Source organism: Hypanus sabinus, chromosome 27, assembly GCF_030144855.1.
Source record: "Hypanus sabinus isolate sHypSab1 chromosome 27, sHypSab1.hap1, whole genome shotgun sequence".
Lineage (NCBI taxonomy): Eukaryota > Metazoa > Chordata > Chondrichthyes > Myliobatiformes > Dasyatidae > Hypanus > Hypanus sabinus.
In genome coordinates this window covers 2,610,956-2,623,399 of record NC_082732.1, presented here as the reverse complement: position 1 = coordinate 2,623,399, position 12,444 = coordinate 2,610,956, and the positions used below count along the sequence as shown (strand labels likewise).

At 42.0% G+C, this 12,444-nt stretch overlaps 2 protein-coding genes across 2 annotated transcripts in view; both read left to right on the top strand.

Moving 5' to 3' along the window:
* LOC132381896 (chymotrypsin-like elastase family member 3A) overlaps window positions 1–6,787 on the top strand; it is a 72,952-nt gene extending 66,165 nt beyond the window's left edge. The window contains exons 3-5 of the mRNA XM_059951607.1: window positions 6,248–6,342; window positions 6,425–6,522; window positions 6,655–6,787. Coding sequence (XP_059807590.1) covers window positions 6,248–6,342; window positions 6,425–6,522; window positions 6,655–6,787 — 326 coding nt within the window. The remainder of the gene's footprint in view (window positions 1–6,247; window positions 6,343–6,424; window positions 6,523–6,654) is intronic.
* Window positions 6,788–11,960: 5,173 nt separating this feature from the next.
* The window catches only part of LOC132381895 (proproteinase E-like), a 162,894-nt gene continuing 162,410 nt past the window's right edge, over window positions 11,961–12,444 (top strand). The window contains exon 1 of the mRNA XM_059951606.1: window positions 11,961–12,067. Coding sequence (XP_059807589.1) covers window positions 11,961–12,067 — 107 coding nt within the window. The remainder of the gene's footprint in view (window positions 12,068–12,444) is intronic.

Here is a 12,444-nt window from a genome sequence, read left to right as displayed (position 1 = left end):
GCCATACATTCATCTGACAATTCATCCTATTGCTGCCCTTACTGGCATGTGGCACAGGCACCAGTCCAACAATTACTACCCTGGAGGTACTGCATTTCAGCTTTCTACCTCACGCCCTAATTTCTCTTTTCAGGATCTCCTCCATTTTAAGACCATAAGATACAGGAGCAGAAATAGGCTGTTCAGCCCACTGAGTCTGCTCTGTCATTCAATCATGGGCTGATCCAATTCTTCCAGTCATCTCCATTCCCCTGTCTTCTCCCCATATCCTTTGATGTCCTAGCTAATCAGGAACTTCTCTATCTCTGCCTTAAATGCACCCAATGACTTGGCCTCCAAAGCTGCTTGTGGCAACAAATTCCACAGATTTTGCACCCTCTGACTAAAGTAATTTCTCTGCATCTCTGTTATAAATGGACATCCTTCAATCCTGAAGTTGTGCCCTCTTGTCCTAGACTCACCTACCATGGGAAATAACTTTGCCATATCTAATCTGTTCAGGCCTTTTCACATTCGGAATGTTTCTATGAGATCCCCCCTCACTCTCATGAACTCCAGAGAATACAGCCCAAGAGCTGCCAGACGTTCCTCATACAGTAAACCTTTCATTCCTGGAATCATTCTTGTGAATCTTCTCTGAACCCTCTCCAATGTCAGTAGATCCTTTCTAAAATAAGGAGCCCAAAACTGCACACAATACCCCATGTGGTGTCACGAGTGCCTTATAGAACCTCGACATCACATCCCTGTTCTTATAGTCTATACCTCTAGAAATGAATGCCAACATTGCATTCGCCTTCTTCACTACCAACTCAACCTGGAGGGTAACCTTTAGGGTATCCTCCACAAGGACTCTCAAGTCCCTTTTCATCTCTGCATTTTGAATTCTCTCCCTATCTAAATAATAGTCTGCTGGTTTATTTCTTCCACCAAAGTTTTCATTTGCCACTTCTTTGCTCATTCCCTTGAACTATTTAAGTCTCTCTGCAGGCTCTCTGTTTCCTCACCACTACCCACTCCATCATCTATCTTTTTATCCATTAATCCCATAGTTCAAATCATTGACAGACATCATAAAAAACAGTGGTCCCATTACCGACCCCTGTGGAACTCCACTCATAACCGGCAGCCAGCCAGAATAGGATCCCATTATTACCACTCATGTTTTCTGCCAACCAGCCAATGCTCCACCCACACTAGTAACTCCCCTGTAATTCCATGACTCTTATCTTGTTAAGCAGCTTCATGTGTGGCACCTTGTCAAAGGCCTTCTGAAAATCCAAGTACAGCACATCTACTACATCTCCTTTGTCTACCCTGCTTGTAATTTCCTCAAAAAATTGCAGTAGGTTAGTCAGGCAAGATTTTCCCTTCATGAAACCATACTGGCCTACCTTGTCATGTGCCTCCAGGTATTTTGTAATCTCATCCCTACAATCGATTCCAACATCTTCCCAACTACTACTGTCAGGCTAATGGGCCTATAGTTTCCTTTCTGCTGCCTCCCACCCTTCTTAAATAGCGGAGTAACATTTGCAATTTTTCAGTCATCCAGTACAATGCCAGAATGTATCGATTCTTGAAAGATCATTGTTAATGCCTCCGCAATCTCTCCAGCAACTTCCTTCAGAACCTGAGAGTGCATTCCATCAGGTCCAGGAGATTTATCCACCCTCAGACAATTAAGCTTCCTGAGCACCTTCTCAGTCATAATTTTCATTGCACGTACTTCACTTCCCTGACACTCTTGAACGTCTGGTATACTGCAGATGTCTTCCACTGTGAAGCTTTTAGTATTTTCTTTGATATTAGTCTCCAGCTTCCTTTCATAATTCATCTTTTCCTTCCTAATCACCTTCTTAGTTTCCTTCCGCAAGTTCTGGCTTCCTTGTAAACCCTCTCTTTTGCTTTTACTTTGGCTCTGACTTCACTTGTCAGCCACGATAGTGTCCTTATTCCATTCAAAAATTTCTTCTTATTTGGAATATATCTGTCTTGCACTTCCCTCATTTTCTGCAGAAACTTCAGCCATTGCTGCTCTGCTGTCTTTCCTGTTGGTGTCCCTTTCCATTTTCCTACTGATGTAATTGGTGCCAATATGTAGTACATCTTCTGCCACTCAGGCAGTACATCTTCTGCCACTCCCCCTTTAGGCATCCTTGACCTTGGCACCTACAAGGTAGCATACCATTTGTGTGTCTCTATTGTGTCCACAGAATCTCACGTCTACTTTTCTATCTATGGAATCCCCTATCACTACTGTGGTCCTCTTCTCTCTGCCCACCCCCCACCTTCCCTTCTGACTCAGTTCCAGACCAGTTTCTGCAGCTGCCATTGGAATAATCAGGAATGACTGAAACTGTGGTCCACTGTCACTGAATAAGTGTTCCCAGTCCTTGAGGAGGCTTCTCAACATGTGAACACTGTACCAGGCTATAGTGGAGACTATTGAGAATATGTCCAGCCACTCAAGTGATCATTGAGAAGAGGGGAGTCTTCTTTGGACTTTATTTATCCTTCAGTCAAAGAGAACATCTATTGAATCTACACACATTAGCAATCCTGAAGCAAAAGCTGAGAATATAGACTTTTCAGCAGGTCAGACAGCACCCCTGGTAAGTCAGGACCTCTAGTCTCTCTCCCCCCCAATGTCGGCTGACCTGACATTGATATTGGTATTGTTTTGATATTGTCATGTGTACAGTGAAAAACTTGATTTACATAGCAATTCATACAGATCAAAACTTTGAGACAAAAGAAGTTAAAACAGTAACAACGCAGAATAAAGTGTAAAGGTTACAGTAAAGGTTCCTTTATTCATGAAAGGGAGATAACCCAGGAAATTATAGACCAGTGAGTCTTACCTCAGTGGTTGGTAAGTTGATGGAGAAGATGGCTTTGTAAAGGGCAGGTCATGCCTTACGAGGTCATCCCTGATTGAATTTTTTGAGGATGTGACTAAACACATTGATGAAGGAAGAGCAGTAGTTGCAGCGTATATGGATTTCAGCAAGGAATTTGATAAGGTACCCCATGCAAGTGTCACATACCCCGTGACGGGTTAAAGAACCAGCAGAAATGGAAAACACGTTGGAGTCCTGTATTCCTATTAACTAATAGTGTTTATTAGTAACTGGGCAATATAGTAATATAAATGCAGATATATCAAACAGGTTAGCAATGATATATATACACGTAAGTGTGGAAATAGGAACAAAACTAGGCTCTTTCAAACCTAGGGGTGGACGGATGTAGTCTTACGATGATGAAGAGAGTTCAGTTCAGTTCGAGGTAGTTAGTTGAGTAACGCTGGAGAGAGAGAGAGGTGAGAGGTGAGAGATGAGAGGTGAGCTGATTCCGTCGATCTTCCCATTGTCTTCTGAAATCCTGTTGAGGTCACTGACTGTGACCATAACACAATGCGATCATTTTTCAGTGATGGAATTGTCACCCAGGCAAGGGTGGACACACCAATAATTCCCCACCGGTCACATCTTTTCACACTACAAGAGCCACTGATCGATTTCCCCCAATCGATCCTCCAAAAACCCCACCTTCTTGTGGGTACAACAAAGCTCGTCCAGTGTCCAAAACTATGTGTCTGTCTGTGTATCAGTGGACCTGGTATTTATCTCCACACGTTGGACACCAGCTGTCCATCAACATGCTCCACCCTCCTCTCTCTGTAAGAGTTTTACAATCAGGCAAGTGTCCTTGTGCAAAGGTAAACAAGCTTGAAGAGAAACCATGTCATCAATCTTTCGAGCAGTCTCTGTCTCTCTCTCTCTGCGTTGGACGCCTCCCTCTCTCTCTTAATAGCACCACAGTTCATAGGGTCAATCCTGGACCCTGTCACAAATTAGGGTAATTTCTGGACCCCGTCACACAAGGCTTATTGAGAAAGTAAGGATACATGGGATCCAAAGGGACATTGCTTTGTGGATCCAGAACTGGCTTGCCCACAGAAGGCAAAGAGTGGTTGTAGATGGGTCATATTCTGCATGGAGGTTGGTGACCAATGGAGTGCCTCAGGGATCTGTTCTGGGGCCCTTACTCTTCGTGATTTTATAAATGACCTGGATGAGGAAGTGGAGGGATGGGTTAGTAAGTTTGCTGATGACACAAAGGTTGGAGGTGTTGTGGATAGTGTGGAGGGCTGTCAGAGGTTACAGCGGGACATTGATAGGATGCAAAACTGGGCTGAGAAATGGCAGATGGAGTTCAATCCAGATAAGTGTGAAGTGGTCCATTTTGGTAGGTCAAGTATGATGGCAGAATATTTTATTAATGGTAAGACTCTTGGCAGTGTGGAGGATCAGAGGGATCTTGGTGTCCGAGTCCATAGGACTCTCAAAGCAGCCATGCAGGTTGACTCTGTGGTTAAAGAAGGTATATGGTGTATTGGCGTTCATCAATCGTGGAATTGAATTTAGGAGCTGAGAGGTAACATTGCAGCTATATAGGACCCTGGTCAGACCCCACTTGGAGTATTGTGCTCGGTTCTGGTCACCTCACTACAGGAAGGATGTGGAAGCCATAAAAAGGGTGTAGAGATTTACAAGGATATTGCCCGGATTGGCGAGCATGCCTTATGAGAATAGATTGAGTGAACTTGGCCTTTTCTCCTTGAGCAAGTGGTGACCTGATAGAGGTGTATAAGATGATGAGAGGCTTTTTCCCAGGGCTGAAAAGGTTGCCACAAGAGGACACAGGTTTAATGTGCTGGAGAGTAGGTACAGAGGACATGTCAGGGGTAAGTTTTTTACACAGAGAATGGTGAGTGCGTGGAATGGGGTACCAGCAACAGTGGTGGAGGCAGATACAATAGGGTCTTTTAAGAGGCTTTTAGATAGGTACATGGAGCTTAATAAAATAGAGGGCTATAGGTAAGCTTAGTAATTTCTAAGGTAGGGACAGGTTCGGCACATCTTTGTGGGCTAAAGAGCCTGCATTGTGCTGTAGGTTTTCGATGTTTCCATGTTAAATTACAGGGAAGCTAAACAATAAAATGCAAAATTATAATAAATTAGATTGTGAGGCATTTTATCATGTGTTATGTACCCCTTGGGTTAATATTTTCTGTGGATTATCACTTTAAAATGTCGGGAGAATGAGACTGACTTTTGGACACTGAGCTATTACAGAGAGAGAGAGGGAGGTGACCAATGCAGAGACTTTGTTATTAAGAGAGAGAGAGAGAGAGAGAGAGAGAGAGAGAGAGAGAGAGAGAGAGAGAGAGAGAGAGAGAGAGAGACTACTCGAAAGATTGATGCCAAGCTTCAAGCTTGTTTACCTTTGCACAAGGACACTTGCCTGCTTGTAAAACTCTTACAGAGAGAGGAGGGCGGAGCAGGTTGATGGACAGCTGGTGTCCAACACGTGGAGATAAAAACAGACACACAGTTTCGGACACTGAACGAGTTTTGTTGCACCCACAGGAAGGTGTGGTTTTTGGAAGATCGATTCAGGGAAATCGATCAGTGGGTCTAGCAGTGTGAAAAGGTGTGACCGATGGGGAATTATTTTGTGTGTCCACCCTTGCCTGGGTGATAATTCCATCACTGAAGAACAGTCATACGTGTTATGGTCATAGTTGGTGACTACAACAGGATTTTGGAAGACAATGGGAAGATCGATGGCATCAGCTCACCTCTCACCTCTCTCTCTCTCTCCAGCGTTACTCAACCTTGAACTGAACTGAACTCTCTTCAACATCGTAAGACTCTATCCAATCACCCTGAGGTTTGGAAGAGCCTAGTTTTGTTTCTATTTCCACACTTATGTACATATATATCATTGCTAACCTGTTTAAGATATTTGCAATTATAGTACTGTATTGCGTAGTTTACTAATAAACACTAATAGTTTATAGCAATACCAGACTCCAATGTGTTTTCCATTTCTGCTGGTTCTTTATCCCATCAAGGGGTACGTGACACATGTAAGAGGTACTTTCAAGAGTCTGATAACAATAGGACTGGTGGTATATGCTTTCTCTCTGTTTTAGTTCTGAAATCTATCCATTATCTCATTGTTGTTTATTGGATCTTGCTGTGCTGTAATTGACGGTACTGCACTTCTATCAGCTTTAGTCATATTGTAAATTTATTATATAACAACTTTCTTTCCCATAGCCCGTATCTATTTCTGTGCTTTTCATTACACTATTATTTCTCCAAGTCCCAAAACAACAGTGATGGTGTTCGTTGACAGGACAGCACTCAGTGTTGATTTCTTTTGCTTGCAGCCTATGCTTTTGAGTTCAGTTGTGGAGATCCCGTCTATGAACCAGACATGGATGAAAAGAGTAACATTGTAGTTCCATTCAGCTGGCCCTGGCAGGTAAATCAAGTCATAGACTTCATCTATGCAACAAAGTAACTTTCTGATAGTGCAAACAACCCTGTGTGTTTGTTGTGCATAGGTTTCATTACAAGCAAAAAAAGGAATTTCCTACTTTCATATGTGTGGAGGAGCCCTCATTGACCCCATCTGGATCCTGACTGCTGGCAAATGTATTAAGTGAGTATTGTCTGAGGAGAATGTGGCTTTCCGTCTTTGGTCTGTCCCACTTCCCACGTGCGGCCAGAAATAACTTGTTTATACATTCTTCTAATTGTACTTGACACTAATGTTATGTTCTTGTCTTTAAAGTGAAGGTATTAAATATCGCGTTGTACTGGGGAAGTACGATTTGACACTGACTGAAGGTTCGGAACAATACATCGAACCGATCAAAATGATTGCTCACCCGATGTTTAATCCTAAATGTATCACTTGTGGGTAAGTCCAGACCTCAGTAAGAATCCATTATTTGCATCAGTTTTCCATGAGCTTTTTAAAAGGTCGACCTTACAAATGTGCAAACTAGGAGCAATTTTAGGCCTGTACTGCTAATTAACTCTCATCAGACTCAACTTACCTTGTTACCTCTGCCTTAAGCAGGCATTCTTTCTTTCTTTTTTTTCTATAGGGCAGTTAGGGGGGAGGGGTTAAGGGGAGGGGGTATGGGTTATATACATTGTTTTTTCATACTTTGTAATCATTTAAAAATGCAATAAAAAATTATTTAAAAAAAAGAATAGGCAAACATGCTGCCCTATGAGAGAAAACAAATCAATCAATTAACCCCTCCCCCCACCACCACTCACTGCTTTCAACTCCAATAGATACATATCTGAGCAGATCAATGTTCCTCAGGAAGATAGGCTTCCCTTTCCAAGTATTCATCCATTACATCTTCCATTGCAGTAACATCCTTCCATAAATAAGGAGACTGCCATACACTGTAGCCCGGATAATGCCTCACCATTGTCCAATATATTTCCCTACTTTTTATTCAACTCCCATGGCAATAAGATGATGGTCTGTTAGCCCAGTACCTGTGCAGGAGCTTTCTGACAGTCATACTGCACTGGGACAGCTAGAGCACTCAGCATTTCAGAGAGTGGCAGTCATCATTTGCTAAGAAAAAAGCTTCATTATTTTTCTCTGCCGATGGAACCAGCTAATAGTTGGCTCTGGAATCACAGATGCATATAGATCAGTTTTGAGAATGAAAAGTTGTAGCAATGACAGGATTTAAAGTTTGCAGTGAGAGACACTGGAGATTGTGAGTATAGGCAGGACTGTGAACCATCCTGGGTTGGGATTGCTAAATCACATTACTGTGCTGTGTTGGACACCAAGGGCAGTCAATATTCATGGAGAAATGTATTGTCAATTAAGTATTAAATTTAACACCTTTAAGTGTGATTAAAATTTCTTTTCTTGTCTTGCTGATATTCTTCTGTCTGCTCCCGAAGCTAGATATTTAAAAGTGGTCTTAGAATGCAGCAACACACACAAAATGCTGGTGGAACACAGCAGGCCAGGCAGCATCTATAGGGAGAAGTACAGTCGACATTTTGGGCCGAGAACTTTCATCAGGACTGCATTCTTAGAATGCAGCACAGGATGGGTGAAGGTGGATCAATACCTGAAATCACTAGACACTTCACTTACTTCTCTTATACGCTTAATGAAAATAAAAGTTTCCTGAGGGTATAAGACAAACAGTTGAATCACTTGTTGTCTGACCAAAGGAATGTTTCTCCCACTACCTTTGGAATAGATACTACTTCTGGTCTCTTAATAAAAGCCTGATCATTATCCGTTAGAAAACTATTGGATTGGAGGCAAGGCTGACACCACCAATAGTGGATCCTTCATTTCACAGTCACACACATGCATAGGTACTTTACTTTGTTAACACACAGATACAGTGTATACAGAATCATACAAAAACAGACGGATAGTTTCAGGTGTATATTTGCATCCATTCACACAAACAAATCCACATAAATATGCTTACTTCAAGAATAAAAATTAAATAGTCTCTCCTCCAGCACACCACTTCCCCCTCTCTAGGATATGTTGATGTTGTGATTATCTGCCAATTTATCTTAGGCTGATTGAACCTGAGGTTAGTGTGTTTGTAGCTGAGTAATAAGGAACATATGACTATGATAATAGGGTTATATTAAAGACCACCCAACTGTCCGAAGGATTTAGAAGAATTAATTTGTAGAGAGATCACACAAAAGAGATTGTTGCCAGAAACATAAGGTTGTTAAAGTAGGTGATTGACTGGAACTCCCATACTGTAAAATGATTAGATGGGATAGAGATTGTCAATTGTGTTCAGCAAAGTTTCCTTAATCAGCACACACAAGCCCAACAGGAGAATGTGCAATACTTGACCTGCTATTACTGAATGAGACAGGGCAGTTGCCAGAAGTTTGTGTAGGGGAACACTTTGCATCTAGTGATTGTAATGCCATTAGTTTTACAGTAAATAAGGACAAAGATAAACTGATTGGTTAGACATGGACTGATTAGGGATAGTGAGCATGGACTTGTGTGTTGTAAGTCATGTCTAACCAATCTTATAGAGTTTTTTGAGGATGTTACCTGGAAAGTTGATGAAGGCTAGGCTGTGGATGTTTTCTACATTGACTTCAGCAAGATATTTAACAAGATCCCATATGGGATGTTGGCCAAGAAGGTTCCTTTTTTTTTGGCATTCAAGACGAGTTTGTAAATTGGATTAGACATTGGCTTTGCAGGAGAAGTAAAAGAGTGGTAGTAGATGGTTGCCTCTCTGACTGAAGGCCTGTAACTAGAGGAATGCTGCAGGGACTGGTGTTGGGTCCATTGTTCTTTTTCATCTATCTCAACAATATGGATGATAACATGGTTAACTGGATCAGCCAATTTGAAGATGACACCAAGTTAGGGATGCAGTGAAGGCCTGAACAGATTTGGCCAAGTTATTTGCCATGGTAGGGGTGTCTAGGACAAGGGGACATGACTTCAGGGTTGAAGGATGTTCATTTAGAACTGAGATGCGGAGAAATAGTCGGAGAGTGGTAAATCTGTGGAATTTGTTGCCATGAGCGGCTGTGGAGGCCAAGTCATTGGGTGCATTTAAGGCAGAGATAGATAGGTTCTTGATTAACTAGGACATCAAAGGGTATGGGGAGAAGGCAGGGGATTGGGGATAACTGGAAGAATTGGATCAGCCCATGATTGAATGGCAGAGCAGACATGATGGGCTGAATGGCCTATTTCTGCTCTATGTTTTATCGTTTTATAGTAGACAGCGAAGAAGATTGTCAGAGCTGGCAGTGGGATTTGGAATGACAGATGGAATTTAATGCAGACAAATGCAATATGTTGCTCTTTAGGATACCAGCCAGAGTAGGTCTTACACATTGAGTGGTTGGATACTGAAGAGTGCGGTAGAACAAAGGAATCTGGGAATGCAAGCCTATACTTGATTGAAAATGGCATCACAGCTAGATAGTGTCATAAAGAAAGCTTTTGACATGTTGGCCTTCATAGGTCGTAGTCTTGAGTACAGGAGTTGAGGTGTTGCATTGAAGCTGTATAAGACATTGGTGGGATCTAATTTGGAGTATTGTGTGGTTTTGTTCAGTTACCTACTGAAATGATGTAAATGAGATTGAAAAAGTACAGAGCTGGGACTGGAGGACTTGAGTTATAAGGAAAGATTAAATAAGTTAGAACTTTATTCCCTAGAATGTTGAATATTGAGAGGAGATTAGATAGAAGTGTACAAAATTATGCGTGGTATCGATAGGGTAATTGCAAGCAGGCCTTTTCCACTGAGGATGGGTGGGACGACAACTAGAGGTCATGTTAAGGTGAAAGGTGAAATACTTAAGGGGAACATGAGGGGAGAATTCTTCACTCAGAGGGTAGTGAGGGTGTGGATTGAGCTGTTAGTACAAGTGGTGGATGTGATTTTGATTTCAATGTTTAAGAGAAGTTTGGATAGGTACGTGGATGGGAGGGGTGCAGGTTGATGGGCATAGGCAGCTGAAATGGTTTGACTCTGACTAGATGGGCTGAAGGGCCTGTTTCTATGCTGTAGTTTTCTATGACTGAAAGAAAGGAAGTATGAGAGGGTGGTTGGATTTACTATTTTCACTTCAGTGCTCGAAGCCTCACAGGTAAGATGGATGATCTGAGAGTGGATCAACACATGAAACTGATATTGCAATCACAGTAAGGTGGTTGAGGAAACAACAGGTCTGAGGTATAGAGGTATGTCAGAGCAGTGTGTAAGAGGAGGGGGGGGTCTGTGTTGTACTGCTAATGAAAGAGAGTAACTACAGGAGTAGTTAGAGAGAATGTTCTGGAGTGTTCAGCCAGGGAGGCTGTGTGGATATAAGATCACTTTAATAGGGTTATAACTACAGACTTCCAAATAGTCAACAGGAATTAGAAGAACAGATCTATAGGCAGATCATGGAAGGTGTAAAAACATCAGATTGTAGCAATGGACAGTTTTAACTTTCCCAATATTAACCAGGATTGCTACAGAGCAAGGGGCTTAGATGGAGATAAAGTTGTAAAATACATTTAGAAGACTTTTCTGATGCAGTATGTGGAAATACTGCTGAGGAGGGGGTGTACCTGACCTAATCCTGGGGAACAAGGGTGGGAAAAGAGTGTGAAATTTCTGTGGATGAATCCTTGGGAACAGTGACCATACATTTCAAAGAAGATCATATTGATCCTTGAGCTCAGGCCCTAGACTGAGGGAAGGTAGATATTGACTGGACCTGACAGATGTCAACTGGGTGTATTTGCTGGGGGTCAGAGTACAACATCCTCTGAAGGTTGAAGGTGAGATAGTAAGTGTTCAGGGTCAGATTGTCATGCTCAGAGGCAAAGATAATGGTAAAATTAAAGAAACTCGGCAAAAAAGATATTGAAGATTTGATCAGAAAAAAAGTAGGAAGCGTGTGTCTTATAGGAAATGGTATCAACTGAGGTATACAGGAGAGAATATGAGGAAGACAAAAGGAGTGAAAGAAGGGGCTATGAAATGAACTTGGTGAGAATCTGAACCAGGTTTATGTTGTGAAAATAAACCTGATTCTGATTCTACCTTTGGTGAATAAGATTAAGGAGAATCCAAACGAATGTTCTAAATGTACTAGAGCAGTACTTTACTACTCTCAAATGTACTCTTTCCTTGGCAGCCAGTGCCTAGGGGGTAATCTATGTGTGGAGTCAAGGGATATGAGCTGGGTCCAAAGTGAATACTCATCATGGGTATTCACCAGAGAGAAGTGCATAGAGGATGGGGAGTTAAGGGGGAGGGTGTCAAGTGGTCAGTGATGTTCTGGATAATGTCTGTAGCAGGAGGGAAGAAATGTTAGAAATAGGGGAACACATTAGGATGGGTAAATCCCTGGGGTCTGGTGGGATCTAAAGGAAATAAGGCAGGGAACAGAAGGAGCCTTTTCTGGTTGGCTGCTGGTGACTAACGGAGTAACACAGGAGCTAATGTTGGGACAGCTTGTTTTTATGTTATATGTCAATGATTGGGATGACATAATTGATGCCCTTGTGGCCAAGTTTGAGGATGATAAGAAGATAGGTGGATGGAATGTCGAGGGAACAGGGACGAAGCAAGACTACGAAGACGGATTAAGAGAAATATGATGGAATACAGTGTCTGCAAGTATATGGACATGCACTTTGGTAGAAGGTAAAAGTGTAAACTATTTTCTAAACGGAAAGGAAATTCAAAAATCTGAGTTGCAAAGTGGCTTGTGTGTTCTTGTCAGGATTTCCTAAAGGTTAACTTGCAGGTTTAGTCTGTGATGAAGAAGGCAAATGCAATGTTAGCATTCAATTCAAAAGGACTAGAATATAAAAGTAAGGATGTAATGCTAGGCTTTATAAGGTACTGGTGAGGCCTCTCTTGGAGAATTGTGAGCAATTTTGGACCCCTTATTTAACAAAGGATGTGCTGATATTGGAGAGGGTACAGAAGAGGTTCACAAAAATGATACCGAGAAAGAAAGGCTTATCATTTGAAGAGCATTTGATGGCTCTGAGCCTGTACTCACTGGAATTTGGAAG